This window comes from Arachis hypogaea, chromosome 5, assembly GCF_003086295.3.
Source record: "Arachis hypogaea cultivar Tifrunner chromosome 5, arahy.Tifrunner.gnm2.J5K5, whole genome shotgun sequence".
In the NCBI taxonomy this organism is placed as follows: Eukaryota; Viridiplantae; Streptophyta; class Magnoliopsida; order Fabales; family Fabaceae; genus Arachis; species Arachis hypogaea.
In genome coordinates this window covers 112418229-112437155 of record NC_092040.1, presented here as the reverse complement: position 1 = coordinate 112437155, position 18927 = coordinate 112418229, and the positions used below count along the sequence as shown (strand labels likewise).

Below are 18927 nucleotides of genomic sequence, written 5' to 3'. Positions count from 1 at the left end.
GAGTTGGAACTTGAAAGAAAACTGGAATGAGAAAAAACTTAGTGTATTAAATTGCGGCGTGGCCTTTTATAAAAAAATTCTGCACTTATTCCTTAGTATTTTTTTTGTGTGTCTTCTAATAAAAAATATTAAATATATATTTATACTAAAATCTATGGTTTTGAAAATCGAATCAGACCGACCAATTCAACCGGAATAAACGAGAATCGGTCATCTAGCTAGTCTGTGTAATGTCAAAAATTGACTGATAGAAAATGGGTGAAAAAATCGATCGAACCGACAGTTAATCAGTGAATCGAGAGAATCGTCCGATTTTTTGGCAATTTTATGGTTTGCACCTCTTTTTTTTTAAGGAGAAAGGCGTAACGCATAACCCAGTGCACCCACTAACCCTAATCAGTTTTCCCTTTTCCCTTTTCCCTTTCCCCTTTCCAAGTGCATTCAGCCATTCACCCACCATTGCCACCAAGCTCCATATTCCAGAAACCACCGAGCCACCCACAGCCTTCCACAACAGCCGCGACCACCACCGCGTTCTGCTTCTCGCTGAGCCCGCCTCGTCGTCGCCGAACGTCGCCTCGCTCGCGGAGCCCGCCTCCTCGTCGCCGAGCTCGCCGAGCCCGCCCCCTCATTCGCCGTCGCCGAACGTCGCCGACACTGGGTCCTCACTCACCGCCGGTAAGACTCTGTTCTTGTCTTCTTGATTTATTTGCTGCCTTCTGTGCTTCTGGGTTCTGATTATGATTTATGAGCTCGCCTGCTCTATGCTTGAACTTGCTTCCTTCTGAATTCTGATGATGATTTATGAGTTCTATGCTTCTTGATTTTGATTTTCTGATCTCGCCTCCCTCTGAACTTGCTGCCTTCTGATTATGAGTTCTGTGCTTGAATATGTTCTGCTGCCTTCTAATTATGAGTTCTGTGCTTGAATATATTTACTCATGATTTTGAATATATTTTGCTGCTTCTGAGTATGTTTGCTGCTTCATGATGAATATGTTTGCTGCCTCCATGATTTTTGTTTTTGATTTTCTGAGGTTATTTATTTTCATGATTTCTGAATTTGATTTGCTGGGAATGAATGTATGATTATGCAATTGAGATACTTGTGCTCTTCAACTGGTTCTAGCTCTGATTTGACGTTGAAAGAAGAGTTTTCAGTTGAAATCCTGGATAAGAAAACTGATAAGCTTGCTTGCCGTGTCAATGTTGCGAAATACATAGCCTAAAACTTCACTCTATTATTTTTTGTTGATTTATGCTCTTTTGGTTGCGCTGGAATTACAAAAAGGATGTTGCTGGTTAACATTTTTATTTTGTTAATTATATGAATTGATGGCTTGATGCAGAGTTTTGCTTTTCAATTTTTTTATTTTGTTAATTATATGAATTAATCATGCTATAATTCTAAATTTGATATAAGTTCAATTTTGGAACTTTGGATTTTGAATTTTGTTATATTGGGTTTTGTCATATAAGTTTAATTGTGTTATATTAAATTTTACTGAATATAATTCTGGATTTTGAATGCTGTATGAATTGATATAATCTTCTGTTATTCTTAATTCTTGTATGTAATTTGTAATTTGGATTTTTAGATTTTGGATTCGGATCCACTTATTAAGCTATGGCAACTCCCTCACCCGATTCAATCAATGATGGCATTTGCACTTTTGCAGACATATTCCTGGGTTGAACTGCATATTTTTTCTTTTGTTAATCTCCTTATATGTTGTATTGTGTTGTGTTCTTTCTTCCTGGCATAAAGTCACTCTTGTTATACGGTGAAAATGTCTAGAATAAGGTAATTGTTAAGAATGTAGTTTAGAGGATTTTTTATTTTTATTGGTACTATTTACATTTAAATAATAGAAGAACTTTGTATTAATTACTATGAATAAATTATCTCTATTAGTATTTTTATTGAGCATGATTTATAAATTATTAAATTTAATTATTTAAAATTGTATGTTAAATTTTAATTTTATTTAATATTAATTAAATCGGTTGAACTTCGGTTGAACTCTGGTCGAACCAATGAACCAATAAACCAATCACTTCACTGATTCATTGATCGGTCTGATTCTCATAACCTCGCTAAAACCTAAATAAGTAATTACCTGCACTTGTTGGTTGGATAAATATAAAATATATATTGCATAAATATATATAATACAAATATTTTTAACATTCTATTTTATTATACTTTTCTACTAATTTTATTAAAATCTATTGATTATTTTATATATATATTAAAAAAATCAATAAATTATGAGATGATTATGTTGAGCGACATAGTCATCTTAGTTCTTTCTATTATTTAATATTTCTGGCTTAGGTTTTTTTTTTTTGGTATGTTATCTTTGACACGGTTCAAATAACTCAGTCAAAATATCTTTATTTTTAATTATTTATTTAAACTTATTAATTTTATTATCCATTTGTATTATCTATTTAATTTAATACAATATTTTTTTAATGAGCTGTTGAATATATATGAGATAAAGACAAACAAAGAGCATGAGCCATTATAAGTGGAATATCAAATAAGGGGTTGTACCATTATAAGTTCCATAAATCAAGATATTAAACCTCTCAAATCTTAAAAATAGTAATGATCAAATAAAAGTATAAAACCAACAAAAAGAAATAAACCAATATGTTAAACTCAACAAGCTAAGTATTGCAATGATATAGGAAACTATTAAGTTATGATTTTCTATAATACAACTATTACATTTTCTATAATCAATATACATTCTCTAAAGACCATTCTTAAATAAATCAATGTATCTTAATACACTCTATAACTAAATGCATTAGTTTACGTGTAGAATATCTCCAATATTTACAACAAGTGCTTCCTTGCACTAGAGGAATACCAATCCATTGATTTTGATGAAGAACTTGAAGAGCTCCAATTTGATCTTGCGGAAGTATCGTTATGAAATCGAAATCAGTGTGCTTTGTAAGTCCCAAGGTTAACTCAGGTTCAGGGCACTGTGGGTAGTACTGACCATGATATGATGCTCATCCATGTCTTTTAAGATAAGAGTAGCTAAGGCCAAAAATTATAATACACAATGCCTGTACTTGTTTTGAATATTCAGACACTATATCTCTCTACAAATCACAAATGTTTCATCAAAAGACATATAATTATGTAAAAAGAGGGTCTAAAGTGCACAATGGCAGCAAGTGATGACCGTGACCAATCAAAAGCCATGTAACAAGGTATAAGAAAAGTTGCATAAAAACTAAATAGCTAGAATACTTACTCTGCTTATATCATTAGAAGAAAGGAAAGGGCTATAAAGATATATTGTCCAAAAACATTCACTCACATTTGTACATTTTTTTTCCCATAAAATTTTTGCTAGTTCTACCTCAATTTTCGCACATTAAATTGTTGTCTCAAGCTTGGTGAGGTGATGTGCAGCATGTAATAATTTTCAGCAAGCAAGCATGATTTACATTGAAAGCAATACGTTTCGATATGGACACCTAATGAGGGTATTCATGTAATTATTGTTAAACTATGTCTATAAAATGAAATTAATCAGAGTAACCAGCTTACTAATTTTAAAGAAACGTCATCAAGCGCCTTAGAATTTGATAGTTTTAGAACTAAAACTAATATTAGAAAGGGAAAGTATAGGGAGCCAATGAAATTTTTGTATAATGTGTACAATTGAAGTTTAGAAAGTATTAGAGATATAATTATTAGTGTTACATTTTTCCATCAGTTGAAGTTTTTGAGATGAGTGGTACCATGATATAGTATTAGAGCTCTAGATCCGAAAGGTCAAGAGTTTGATTTTTGGTGAACTCCAAAATCAGTTTAAACTTTTGGGGAGATGTTTATTATTCCTAGCAAAATTTTGTATCAAAATTATTTATTTATCACTGCTTTACTATTTTTTTATAATTAGTATTTTTTATTATTAATAATAATAATCCTTCTTATTTAATAAAAAAAATTATATTTGATCTCATATCTAATTGTTTTTTGTTTTTAATTTTTTTTTTAAATTTTAAGATTTGTGTATGCGATGAAAATGATGTATATTACTACTATTTTTATAGGCAGTGCTTTTTATCTTTCTATTTTTAGATATTATATAAAAATCCTCTACCGAATAATTAAATAAATAAATAAAACTCACGATAAATAATAAATTAAATACTTTTTTATTTTATTCAAAATTTTGGTGGTAGAGGACATATTAAATAAAAGATTTGATATATTTATGAATTTATTAGTAATAAATATCTAAAAAAATATATATTTAGTAATTAATTTTTGCTATTCTCACTGTGCGGACATCTTTTATAATAAATACTATTTTGACATTTGTATTTTCTTAACCATTATACAAATTTTTTTTGTATTGTTAATTAAAAATAATCTAAATTTGTGATTAATTAATACTTTTTATATTTTTATAAAAGTGTCAAAGTGTTTAGTATACGAATAATATTTTTTTATGTGTTTTGTATTTTAATTAAAATATTAACCTCTTTTATAATAGTTAATTTTATCTTTACGTAATAGTTAATTTATCTTTTTTTTAAATTTAGTTAAAATATATTTTAAAGGTTACCATTTGAAAAAAAAAATTATTAACGGAATTAAACATTAATATAACAAAAAAAGATTAATAACTTAGTTTTTCTATATACTAAGTAAATTAATTCTTTCAATAAATATATATTAATTTTTTTATAAATAAATTATACATAAATTTTACTGTGCTTTTTGTTTGGTGTATGGGGCGCATGGGAGGGAGGCAAAGAGGGGGGTGTGGGAGGAACTGAGTTATGTGGCAGGGCTGTGTCAGGTTCCGTTCTGTTTTATGGGGGACTTTAATGAAATTTTACAAGTTGGGGAGCGTAAAGGAGTTACTAGCTTGCCGGCATCATCGGAAGAGTTTAAGGGATGGGTGCATGACATGCAGTTGATTGATTTGCCTCTTACGGATAGGAAGTTTACAGGGTTTAGGGGGCGGTCCTGTAGTCGGATTGATAGAGTGATGGTGACTATTAGAAAGGAATTGCACTGGAAACAGATGTCTCGATCTAAGCATGCTGCAAACATGGATAAGAATATCAGATACTTTCATAACATTGCCTCAGCTAGAAGACGGAATAACAGGATTTCTGTGATACAGGCTATACGAGCGGAGACTCTTTCGGCTGAAATAACGAGTTATAGTTTCACGAGCTCCGTTTGAAAAGGTTTTGTTCCTCCGAGGATTGAGCTATTTGGGTGGTTTGTGCTAGTTGATCGAGTTAACACCAAGGAGCGGCTGGGTAAAATAGGAGTCAACATTCTGGGGGATAGTTTGTGTGTAATGTGTACTAAGGAATTAGAATCTGCTGAGCATTTATTCCTTAGGTGTGAGGTAGCTTGGCAGGTGTGGTGTAAGTGGTTGAGGTCACTAGGTAGAGAGTGGGTGATCCCTGGAACCATTAGGGAAATGTTTGAAAGCTGGCATGGCTTGCATAATAGACAACAAGGGCAGCAGATGTGGATGACAGTGTTCTTTGCAGTTATTTGGAACATCTGGTTGCAACGGAATGCACGAATCTTTAAGAATACAAGAGCAAGCCTGGAGGTAATCCACACAAAGACGGTGATGAGCTATACAGAATGGCGTGGTGGTGATTCTGGGGGAGGCTGTTGATAGGTCTGGGATGTTAGGTGTTGGTTTGGTTGGTAGCTCGTTGTGTGTCTTCTTCTTTACTTTATGCTCCACTTTAATGTGTTGAGCTTTCTATGTTTCAAAAAAAAAAAACATAAATATAATAAAATAAATTAAATCCATGCGTAGCACGAATTATACACTAGGAATTAATAATATAAATAAATGTTACTTAGTATTTATTGTTTGTGTGATTAGAATATAAATTATTTTTATTAAAGTTTTAATTTTTATTTAATTGTATAACAGTAACATATTTAAACATAGATATAATAGTTTTTATATTTAACTAGAATTAATTAATATAAACTAAAAAAGTAACAAAATTATTTTACTCTATAAATATAAAATAAAACAGTCGTATATATTATACAATAAATTTTTATATATAATTTTTTTTAAATTAAAATTAATAACTATTAATATCAATTAATAAGTAATAATAAATTTTATAATAGAATAATATTTAGATCCGGGGTAGCCCAGGTTTTACACTAGCTAGATAACAACCAAACAGGAGAACAAAAGAACTTCACTTCTAACAATACTCTCTGAAAACTTCCATGGTCCAAGTCGAAGATGCCGATATCTTGAGCAACAGGATCGTAAAATGATGATTTCAACTCTATTTGGTTATCTGTAAACCAAATCTGATTTCCTTTACTTAGAAAAGGCGCAGGAATTTGAACAGAAGAATTAAATCCAATCACTAGTATATAGTTACCTAAATTATCTAATGTTGACCATTGTTTTCTGTTTCTTTTTAACTCATAGATATCGAATTTGGAAGTTTCATATTCCTTGCTTTTTCTCCCCAAGGGAGGGCCAACATGTCTTACCAACATCAATAAGCTTCCATTGGCGCACCCAATAAGATATTTAGGCGTGTGAGGGCCTCGGGGAATTTCAGGTGGAGGTCTGGTTTCATGGATCCCTCCCTTAAGTCCTGCTCTTGTCTTTGTATCAAATTCATACAGCTGCCCAACATTGTTTATGGCATATATCTTTTCTTGGAAAAATATTACGTCCTCAAACCACTTATCCCTGGTTGGAAATTCTTCCCATCTCATATTGCCAGGCTTGTAAAAGGCCAGTCTCTGGTTAGGTCCGAATATCACCACCGCCATAAAATTTTCAATGTCATGCTCAGGAGATAAGTTTATAATAACCTTTTCAACTTGGAATCTATGCACCCTATCTCTATCCAGGGTGCTCCTAATGTCACGAAAATCCCACAGTGTGTATTCATTCCCATGATTGTCAGGTTGGTAATCAATTATAGTAGGTAAAGTTGAGACCGGAGGAAGATCCAAACTACGATGTGTAAATGGATTTAACATTTGCATAGTGCCATCAGATATGGATTGAACAATCAACCATCCATGAGCAGAACCGCGGATGAACTTAGTGTACGACTGCATCTCTGGCAGCATGACATGGTAAATATCTTTCTCTTCAAGGGCGCAAGTATCAAGAGTTTCATCATCTGCAGCAGCTAATTGCATGAGATGATAAATCTCCTCGTCTTCGTACCAATGATTCTTGACAGTTTCGTCAGGTAACAATAACCATGGAATTTTGTTTCCATCGGGAATCTTTGGAAGTTTCAAGCTCCACTGTTTGCAAATCAATCGAAGTTGGATGTAATCATGGTAGGCATGGAACCGTTTTGAAATTTCTTTCGACAAATCTTCATCAATGTCTGCCCATCGATTAATCTCGTCCATGACTCAAGCTATGTTGAGTTCCAGAGTCAGATCTGAAAAAAAAAGTCAGAATTTGAAAATTCATAGAAAATAAAACGTCAATTCACTCCCACCCACAAATAAAACTACAAAAACGAAAAAGGATTCATAATTATCGTCAGAACCAAACCTAGAAAAAAAAAGTCACAGTGCTGCACCGAAGCCGATAGTCTTCTTCGTTTTCTTCATTAACAGAAGAAATAAAGAGAACGCATTGGTGCCGATGCTGATGAAATTGTTGGTTGAAGAGGCTGTAGGTATATATAATATAGAAGAGGGAGATCAAGAGAGAATGTTAAAGGTAATTGATGTTCCACAAAGATTTGGAGTGAAAGCAATGGAGAATTAGAGAACGGAAAGAAGGCGGATGAGTTTTTGGAATGGGGTTACAATTTATATACGACAGTTAGGTCTTTTAAGATGACTAATCGATCCTTTCCTGGAATTTTATTTTGGGAAAATTATTCTAAAGGAGGGTTGGAAGATTTAATTATTAAAAAAGATTTTTAATACTAAAATTATTAAAAAAGACTAAATCTTTTTATAATATTTAAGATAACAAATTAATTTTTTTTATAATATTTAAGAAAACGAATTAAATCTTTTTAAAAGGAGATAAATATATTTTTAATTATTTTTTATAATTTTTTTATTAATAAATTTTATTTTTCTTAAAATTTTAGTAATTTTTATTAATTATTTATTTATTTTTATTTATTTTTTTATTTTTATGATCTTTACCTAACGAGAAAAAAAGATAAAATAAAAATCATAAAAGTAATAAATAAATAAATAAATAATAAAAATTACCAAAATTTTAGAAAAAATAAAAATTTTTAATATAAAAATTATAAAAAATAAAAAAATAGTTAAGAATCGATATTTTAATAATTAAATCTCTCTAACAATCTGTTAGAGTAATTTTTTTAAATTAATTAACTAATTAATCCCAAGTGAATATTCATAAATATCTATATAACATTGTAAATCAAATAGCATATATTAAAAATTATACAAAATAAATAAAAAAATAATTAAAAATATATTTATCTTCTGATAAAAAAATTTAGTTCTTCTTTTTAAATATTATAAAAAGATTTGATCTTTTTAATAATTTTGATATTAAAAGTCCTTTTTAATAATTAAGTCTTTTTAACTATCTTTTAGAGTAATTTTCTCTTTTATTTTATATGAAATTTTGAGAGGATTTACGTATTTAAATATTGAATTACGATTATTCAAACATTTGTAAAGAAAAATTTTTGTTGCTCAAAGATGTAAAGATGTGGTGATTTTTAACGTGTCTAAAAGATAGTGTTTAATTTATTAAAAAATTAAAAATTAATATTTAATTTAAAAAGTATAAAAATAAATAATTTTTAAAATTTTAAAATTTATTATAAAAGATAGGCAAAATTTAGATATTAACTCATAGAAACTATAAAATTGAATTTTAAAATTTAAAAAGTCAATATTTTTTAAAGTAAAAGAATTGATAAAATAAAAAATTAGTCACTTTTAAATTAAGATAGTTGAACACATATTTTATAAAAATTATAAAATTAATAGTAATTAATTCCACATTTTATTAATTTTTTATTTTAAATGATCTAAATTTAAAATTTAGATAAATATAATTTATTAAAGAGTTGATTAAATTGAATTTAAATATTTTTTAATATAAAAGTTTTAGATCATTAACTTTTTAAATTGAACAAAAATAATTAACAATATCAGCACAATATAAAATATGGGACAAATGATGTATTTAAATAAATTGTAAGTCAAATTTACATAATTGCAATATTCTTCAATCGGATTACGTTGTCACGGCCTTGGACACACTCCAACGCTACCGTGCCAGCACTCGAACTTACTCAACCTCTTGAGCTAAGACCAAGTCAGCCTAACCCTCAATATTTAGTAAGAAAGCTAAGAATACAAGAGAACACAAGAGAAAGGAAGCTTTGGTGGAAGAACACTTTATTGCTCAAGTGTGGTTACAAATGATTCACACACACCCACACTAACTCTTACCTCCTATTTATAGCCATCCACCTCCTCAATGGATGGTTAAGATTAAATCTAATCAACGGTCCAGATTAATCATCAAGAACCTTCTTTACAAATATCTATCCTACCACAACTCTCTAAATGTTTCTAGATTATTCCATACCACTCTTTATACTTCTATATATATCTATACTCTTCTAGAATACTCTATGACCTTCCAGAGTCTTCTAGAACCTTCTAGAGTATTTTGGAACCTTCTAGGACATTCTAGAACGTTTCGGAACCATCTAGAGTATTCTCAAACATTCCAGAAAACTATACAAACACTGTTAAATCTAACCTTCTAAAAATTTACCGTGACATTCTCCCCCACCTAATGCGCAGACGTCCTCGTCGCGTTCTGTTCATGATAGCGCTCTAGGTGTTCTTGGAATTGCCACAAATCTTCACGAGCTTCCCAACTAGCTTCAGTTATCGGGAGCCCTTTCCACTTGATCAAATATTGAATACTTGGTGGTACCCCTCTTCGTCTCACAACGCGATTAGCTAAGATCTCTTCGATTTTTTTTATCAAATGATCTAATTACCACAGGCGGAGCGTGACTTGAGTCACCTCTACTCGGTTCATCTTGGTCTCCATGATATGGTTTAAGCATACTCACATGGAAGACCGGGTGAATCTTCATAGAGGGAGGAAGTTGTACTTTGTAAGCAACCTCCCCAACACGTCCAATGATCTCAAATGGCCCTTCGTATTTGCGAATTAAGCCCTTATGAACCTTGCGAAAGGCTTTGAATTATTGTGGAAGAAGTTTAATCATTACCTTGTCTCCTACTTGATAGCTTGCATGCCTCCTCTTCTTATCAGCCCATTTCTTCATCCTCTTTGCAGCTTTGTCAAGGTAAGAACGAGTGACATCTGCTTGTTCTTCCCAAGACTTAATCATATGATAAGCTCCAGGGCTCTTCCCTGAGTAGGAAGAAGAAAGAGAGTGAGGTGTAAGCGGCTGTTGTCCAGTCACAATCTCGAACGGGCTCTTCCCTGTGGACTCGCTCCTTTGCAAATTGTATGAGAACTGAGCAATGTCGAGGAGTTTTGTCCAGTCCTTCTGATTAGCGCTTACAAAATGCCTCAAGTAACACTCGAGTAAGGCATTCACTCTCTCAGTCTGCCCATCGGTTTGAGGATGGAAGCTTGTTGAGAAATGAAGCTCCGACCCAAGGAGTTTGAACAGCTCTGTCCATATTCGTCCTGTGAAGCGTGGATCTCGATCACTAATGATGCTCTTAGGCAATCCCCAATATTTCACCACATTTTTGAAGAATAGTCGTGCTGCCTCCTCTGCAGTGCAGTCAGTAGGGGCGGGTATAAAGGTAGCATACTTCGAAAATCGATCAACTACCACAAGAATAGATCCAAACCCCTCGGACTTCGGTAAGGCAGAGATGAAATCTAAAGATACACTTTCCCACGGTCGCTCTGATGGAGGTAGAGGTTCCAACAACCCGCTTGGTGTCTTGTTTTCAATCTTATCTTGTTGGCACACAAGACAAGTCTTCACATAGCTCTCCACTTCATCTCTCATTTGAGACCAATAATAAGAAGATTCAATGAGTGCTAAGGTCCTTCGCTGACCTTGGTGACCAGCCCACTTGGTGTCGTGGCATTCTCTTACCAACTTCCTTCTCAGATTTTCCCATTTAGGAACGTATAGTCTTCTCCCTTTTGTGTAGAGAAGGTCGTTTTCTAACCAAAATCTTTTGGTCTTACCTTCTCTAGCCAACTCCACCAACTTCTTGGCTAATGGATCGTGATGCAACCCTTCCTTGATGGTATGCACAATATCTCCTTCAACCATAGAAATGGCCGCCAACTCAGCCTTGCGACTCAGCGCATCTGCTACCACATTAGTCTTGCCTGACTTATATTCGAATTCGAAATCAAACTCAGCCAAGAAGTCTTGCCACCTAGCTTGTTTGGGGCTTAACTTCTTTTGAGTTTGGAAGTAGCTTGTAGCCACATTGTCTGTCTTGACGATGAAGTGTGAACCAAGCAAATAGTGACGCCAAGTTCTCAGACAATGCACCACCGCGGTCATCTCCTTCTCTTGGACAGTGTATCGCCTCTCTGTATCATTCAACTTGCGACTCTCAAAGGCAATAGGATGTCCTTCTTGCATCAGAACTCCTCCAATAGCGTAGTCAGAAGCATCAGTGTGGACTTCAAACACCTTTGAGTAGTCGGGTAGTGCTAGTACTGGTCCTTCTGTGATAGCAGCCTTCAACTCATCAAAAGCCTTTTGACACTCCTTTGACCATTCCCAAGAGTGGTTCTTCTTGAGAAGATCAGTTAATGGTGCAGCCTTGGCGGAGTATCCCTTGATAAACCTCCGATAGTAATTAGCCAACCCAAGGAATGACCTCAATTCAGATACCTTGTTTGGAGGTTCCCACTCTTTGATAGCCTTCACCTTTCCTTGATCCATGCAGAGAGTTCCACCTTTAATGATGTGTCCCAAGAAGTGGACTTCGTCCCTTGCAAAGGAACACTTTTCCTTCTTCACATATAGGTTATTCTCTCGCAAGATCTTGAACACGGTTCGTAAGTGTTCTACATGTTCCTCCAAAGTATTGCTATAGACAACAATGTCATCCAAGTAGACCACTACAAACCGATCAAGGTAAGGTCAAAAGATCTCATTCATCAAGGTACAGAAGGTCGCAGGAGCGTTGGTCAAGCCAAAAGGCATCACCAACCACTCATACGATCCATACCTCGTGACACACGTGGTCTTAGGCTCATCACCATCGGCAATTCTCACTTGGTGATATGCTGACCTCAAATCTAGCTTTGAGAACCACTTGGCTCTACCAAGTTGATCAAACAAATCGGCTATCAAAGGAATGGGGTATTTGTTCTTGATGGTTACCTTGTTAAGTGCTCGATAGTCGATGCATAGCCTCAATGAACCATCATGCTTCTTTTGGAATAAGACTGGTGCGCCATAAGGTGCCTTCGATGGACGGATGAACCCATCATCTAGCAAATCCTTGAGTTGCTTCTTCAACTCCTCGAGTTCTGGCGGTGCCATTCTATATGGTGATGAGGCGGGCGGCTTTGCTCCTAACTCTAATTCAATCTTGTGGTCCACCTTCCTCCTAGGTGGTAGTTGTTTTGGCAACTCGGAAGGCATCACATCCTTATTTTCTTCAAGGACTTCCTTGATTTTGGGAGGAACGTCTTCTCTTTCAGATGTTGACTCCTCTTGTAATAGAGCCAAATATGTAATCTCTCCCTTCTTGAACCCTTTCTTGAGTTGCATAGCAGACAGTATCGGTGGTCCGCCAACTTTAGAGACTGTAGGGACCATGCATGGAGACCCTTTCTCCATGACGCATACTACGTCGTAGTATGGCATAGGTATTATATTTGCTTTCCTTTGCAAATCGAGTCCGATGACTATTTTAAAATCGTCCATGGGTGCTACTGAGAAATCCACAAGGCCCTTCCAAGAACCAAGAGTCATCTCAACCCCTTTTGCTACTCCCTTAAGGGGTTCACCCTTGGTGTTCACGGGTTTGAACCAGCCATTCTTTTCGGTGATCTTCAACCCAAGTCTCTTTGCTTCATCAGGCGTGATGAAGTTGTGTGTAGCACCAGTGTCGATCATAGCCATAACGGGTTTTTCATTGATAAAGGCTTTGACATACATCAAGCCTTTCTTTTCTGCGGTGCTTGCCTCTTTGCCCTTCACAGCATTTATGTGTTGGATGGATCCAACACACTCAGTTACTTGAGTTTGATCTTCTCGTTCCTCGGCGATAGATGCCAGAGTCCCTACCTTGGGACAGTCCTTCATTTGGTGTGGCCCCTTGCACACGAAGCATCCTCCTTTGGGCACGAAAGCCTTCTTCTTTTCCTCGTACTCTTTCTTTGAAGAGTATGTTCCTTCCTTCTTGATTGAGAAACTCTTCCCCTTGTCTCCCCCACCTTTAGCAGAACTAGGCTTGGAGGAAGACTTGGGTTTAGAGTCTCCCCTATGATACTCAGTGAGTGATTCGGCCACCACGATGGCCTCATCGACATCCTTAACATTCCTTCTTTGTAGTTCTTGCTTTGCCCAAGGTTGGAGTCCATCAATGAAGAAGAACAATGCATCCTCTGATGCTAAGTTGGGGATTTGAAGCGTGAGAGTAGTGAACTCCTTTACGTAGTCACTAATTGTACTCTTGTGCTTCAACTCTCTCAACTTCTTCCTTGCTTCATAAACCACATTTTCAGGGAAGAATTGTCTTTTCAATTCCCTTTTGAAATCTTCCCATGTGGCTATGTTGCAAGTACCCTTTTCCATATCTATGCACTTTCTCCTCCACCACAAAGTAGCATTATGAGAAAGGTAGATAGCTGCAGTGCGTACCTTTATTGCTTCTTCAACCACCCCTTGGCCTTCGAAGTACCTCTCCATTTGCCATAGGAAGTTCTCCACCTCGCGAGTGTCTCTTACACCCTTGAACTCCTTTGGCTTGGGGAGATCAATCTTTGTCGTCTCCCTTATAATGGTTGGTCGAGATTTCGCCTCCTCGAACCAAACTCGAACTTCCTCAAATAACTTCAAGGAATTCTCAAGCTTCTCTTTGATTTGGAGCATGCTTTCTTTGAAATCATCTAATTCTCCCAACACATGAGCCTCGAGGGTCTCCTTGTCATGTTCTATCCTTTGGAAGCGCTCATCCATAGAGGATAGAACATTTTCTAACATAGAAACTCTTTCTTCTAAGAAGTTAGAGTCCTTACCTCTAGGCTCACTTGAAGAACGGATCTTCTTGCCTCCCCATTGAGAAGGAATAGCATCCCTTCCCCTTTGAGACTCAACATGCTCCATGGTGATATTAGAAGCCATTCTCACAAACCACTTGTGCTCTCTCTCGAACCAGGCTCTGATACCAAGTTGTCACGGCCTTGGACACACTCCAACGCTACCGTGCCGGCACTCGGACTTACTCAACCTCTTGAGCTAAGACCAAGTCAGCCTAACCCTCAATACTTAGCAAGAAAGCTAAGAATACAAGAGAACACAAGAGAAAGGAAGCTTTGGTGGAAGAACACTTTATTGCTCAAGTGTGGTTACAAATGATTCACACACACCCACACTAACTCTTACCTCCTATTTATAGCCATCCACCTCCTCAATGGATGGTTAAGATTAAATCTAATCAACGGTCCAGATTAATCATCAAGAACCTTCTTTACAAATATCTATCCTACCACAACTCTCTAAATGTTTCTAGATTATTCCATACCACTCTTTATACTTCTATATACATCTATACTCTTCTAGAATACTCTATGACCTTCCAGAGTCTTCTAGAACCTTCTAGAGTATTTTGGAACCTTCTAGGACATTCTAGAACGTTTCGGAACCATCTAGAGTATTCTCAAACATTCCAGAAAACTATACAAACACTGTTAAATCTAACCTTCTAAAAATTTACCGTGACAACGTGCTTGTTTGGGTGTCATTATTTTGTTAAAAAATATATTTTTTCAATAAAAAAATATTTTTTTTATTTTTTAGCGTGTTTGATAAATTTTTAGTAGTAAAAGTAAAAGTACTAAAAATTTTTTTTTTTGAAAAGATGTAATTTATATCTTTTTTCCTTAAAAAATAGTTTTCATGTAATAAATAAATAAAAAGTAGTTTTATATTGTTATATTCAGACATAATTGATAAATAAAAAAAATTTTGTATGAGATATCTAAACATAAAATTACTTTTACTTCTCCATAAAATCTTTTTAAAAAAAATAACTCGAAAAAAGATCTTTTTTTAGAAACTCATCTAAATAAGCCCTACATTTCAGTCCTAAACTTAATCTATGCAAACTGCTGTATCCCAAAAAATTGTAAGCATGATCACGTAAAACACTATAGGCAGTAGTAAATTACATGTGAATCTTTCAAAGCATAAAACTCCTGAAGTTGGAGTGGATTATATGAGCATTCTTAAAACCATGAACCTCCATCAGCCGTTGTGGATTACAAGCAAAATAGGTGGGCAGAAACCAGTTTTAGGCGTCAAGGTTTATGCACAAATCTGCAGCGCAAATCCGCCCTACCCCGTCGCAGAGTAAACCTCCATTGGTTGTTGCGGTTTACACTTTGTTTATTATAACTTATAAATCTGCAAAGGCAAGTGACAGATTATTCATTTAAGTAATTTGGGAGATTTATATTTGAGAGAATTTCAGAGAGATTTACGCGAAAATCATACTCTAGTGGCGCCATGGAAAAAGAAAATCATTTGTGTATCTTATTAATGACTGTTAGAGTAAAATTATTATGAGAGAATGAGAGAGAGTGAGAGAGAGCGAGAGCGTGCGAGGGGGGCAAACACATGGAGGGGTAGAACATTAGGTCAGACTAAAGATTCTCGAGTTTGGAACCGAAAAGAGTATCGACGATTAGAGCACGAGTCATTTTCAATATTTGTGGATAATCTTTCAGAAGACATATCCAAGAGGGAGCTCTTCCACCTCTTTGGTTGGACTGGACGCATAAACGACATATATTTATCAAGAAAACCAAAAAATGGTGGAGTGTGCATCTTTGCGTTCATACGATATACCACGAAAGGGGGAGCCTTGAAGGCCATAACGGATATGAATCGTATGTGGTTGAGAGGTAAGGCTGTGTTCGTGGGGGAAGCTAAATATCGGAGATTATCTGCTGTCAAAGAAATGAACAACGTGCAGCCACGAGGCCAACAGCCACCAGAAGAAAAAGAGAATCAGAGAAGATTAGAGGGCCCTACTAAAGTTTTAACTAAGGAGAAGATATCACAAGATCCACACAAGAAGGGATGGACGAAGAAAGTGGAAGTGGTGGTGGCGAAAGAAAACTTGGTCTGGTTGCAGACAAGTCTAGTAGGTGGAACGACGAAAGCCATTGACTATAGGTCTTTGAAGGAATCGGTTGAGAGGTGGTTGGGTGCGATGAAGCAACAGAATCGTGCCAGTCTTTTAGTGTCGGCCATATACAAATTGACACTTGTGTGTTGGACGTGATCAACGAATGGGTCCATCTCACAATTGGCGCAAGTGGCTTTGACGTGTTGGTAAAAGAAGGGGGACGTGAAACTTTTGGGGCGAATTGTCAGACAGGATCAGTGATTGACGGAGCGGTCAGCTGTGAACTACAAAAGAACATATGTGATGCAGCAGTCATGGGGACGGAAAGTTCAAAAAGTTCAACGGTCTGTACAGACCAGGCAGCAGAAGTGATGATAGAGGGACTGCAAGAGAAGGTTGAAGACAAGGACAAATTGGTAATTTCAGAAACAATTTTAAACGAATGGAGTTATGATCATTTAAGTCCAAATCAAATGAATACAGTAACAGTTCATTCTCATAATCGTCACATTGATGGTTTGGCTGATTTAGTGAGATATGAGGGGGGTACTGTGAATTCTGAATCAACCGTTTCTTGGAATTATTGGTGATAAGGAGAATAAGTGATAAGGGGGTGGATCTCACTTGCTTATCAAGAGAATGAGAATTTTTATGTAATATTCTATATTGTAATTATTTTTTGACTACCTAGCATCACCCTTAAAATTCACATTAACCAATTGCATCCTTTTTTCAAATTTCTTATATTTTCTATGGTACTCAATATCATAATGGATGCTATAATTTTTCACACTCGATATAAATTTCTCTTTATTTGAGAATAATTGTCCAATATAAAATTTTATAAGAGCAGTTGTATCATGTAATATTTGACTCCCAAAAGTAAAGTCCGGCTATTGTCCCATAGCTTCCAAACCTAGGATACAAAATTGTGAAGGACATTGTTGTGTGTCAAAACTTGAAGAATCATGCTGAATGTGCCAAAATTTGAAAGACTATGGTCTGTTCAATTGCTATTGTATCCTCATCACTGTCTTCTAACTATGTCGATAGACTTCTTATCTATATCATCTTTTCGCATTGTATTTTCAATTCGATCTAGTTCTCCATTGCCTATACCATTAGAAATTATGCGAGAAAAACCAACCATCACAACCGCTAACTCATGAAAGAAACAGTTGTCTCTTAAAATACAGGCATCTCCCTCTTTTGCGAACAGGACGGTACAACCACAGGCATCATCGAACTAGAAGCTCCCTTCAACATAGTTGAATGAGGATTCGAGACCAATATCCTAACATCCTCCAATTATGCATACAACTCGTGTTCTCACCTTCCAAAAACTTCTGCAACAATGAAATAGAACTTGAAGATCTTCATTGCTTTAACTCTATCACTAAAAGTATTTTTATATTGTTATATCCATACATAATTATTAGATAGAAAAGATACTTTAATATAAAATATTCAAACAATAAATTATTTTTTTTTTAAATAACAACAACAACAACAAAATTTTATCCCAAACAATAAATTGCTTTGTTTTTAATATTTAAAAAAATCAATTAAAAAAATAATTTTATAAAAACTCACTCAAACAAACCCTAAATTTATGTGAAAATTACTATTACACTAAGAATGAGTTGTTTAGTTGTTTGACAAACAATTATTCTAATTTCGTATTAAAACTACTCTTACTCTTTCAATCAACGATGAATAAATATCTTTGACAAAAAAATGATACTATAATTTCATGTTAGAGTCATTCTTACTGTGGTAGTTATTTTTTTACTAGTTTCTTGATAAGATGGTGGAATTCTAATTTTATATTAAAACCATTCTCATTCTTATAGTGCCGATATTAATCAATTAGACTTGTGTTAACTTGCGTCTCAATGTCACTTTACTACTAAAACGGCGAAAGCTAGTGCACTCCAGATAAAGTAAGGAGTGCAGCACTCTTTAAAAATTAACCTACTATCAAAAGTTATCAGGTAAATTTAATTTATTTATTATTGTTATTATTTTTTTTGTCATGGGCTGAACAAACAAACCAACACTAACAAAAAAACTAATTCCTCTATTACTCTGTTATTATCCATGTGATATCTTCAAATATTTTCACTGTTTTATTTGATGGCAGGTGCTTCCACGATTGTTTTAGCTAGCTATAGATTTTGACGCTCTTGAACCCAACATATTCCACTTCCACCATAAATGACCATCAAAGTCGGAAAAATTGCTGCCATAGAAAAGGAAGACGCATGTCTGTCGCCACTGCTGTTTAACTAACTCCAAATGCAAAACGGATTCTGTAGAAGAACTCCAATTTTCATGAAGGCGCATGATTCTCAGATGACGACGCAGTCAAAGCAAAATACATGGCAGTTACAACAAGTCCATTATCTTTTATTTCAAATTAACCTCAACGTAATGAAAAATTAAAATACAATTATATTTAAATAATTATTTATATTATTTTTTTATTAATTTATTCAAAAAATAATTAAATTCTGAAGCTAATTGGTATAAAATATTACAGATATAAAACTAAG

The 18927-nt window shown here is 34.7% G+C and overlaps 2 protein-coding genes and 1 long non-coding RNA gene across 3 annotated transcripts; 1 reads left to right on the top strand and 2 right to left on the bottom strand.

Moving 5' to 3' along the window:
• Positions 1-175: 175 nt before the first annotated feature.
• On the top strand, positions 176-1917 carry LOC112802813 (uncharacterized). Its single transcript, XR_003202543.3, has 2 exons — positions 176-678; positions 1599-1917. It is a non-coding gene; the product is annotated as an uncharacterized lncRNA (long non-coding RNA).
• Positions 1918-6134: 4217 nt separating this feature from the next.
• On the bottom strand, positions 6135-7840 carry LOC112802804 (putative F-box protein At5g60060). Its single transcript, XM_025846158.3, has 2 exons — positions 7581-7840; positions 6135-7464 (listed from the first exon to the last, which is right to left on the bottom strand). Exon 2 carries the CDS (start codon positions 7430-7432, stop codon positions 6200-6202), a length of 1233 nt encoding a protein of 410 aa, XP_025701943.1. The 5' UTR covers positions 7433-7464; positions 7581-7840; the 3' UTR covers positions 6135-6199.
• A 3176-nt stretch (positions 7841-11016) lies between these two features.
• Positions 11017-14583, bottom strand: LOC140184627 (uncharacterized). The gene has a single exon (XM_072236562.1). The coding sequence runs from the start codon at positions 14362-14364 to the stop codon at positions 12151-12153; it is 2214 nt and encodes a 737-aa protein (XP_072092663.1). The 5' UTR covers positions 14365-14583; the 3' UTR covers positions 11017-12150.
• Between the last annotated feature and the right edge of the window lie 4344 nt (positions 14584-18927).

Coding starts and splice junctions, on each gene's coding strand:
- LOC140184627 (XM_072236562.1), bottom strand. CDS start 14,364: ATGGCTTCTAATATCACCATGGAGCATGTTGAGTCTCAAAGGGGAAGG.
- LOC112802804 (XM_025846158.3), bottom strand. CDS start 7,432: ATGGACGAGATTAATCGATGGGCAGACATTGATGAAGATTTGTCGAAA.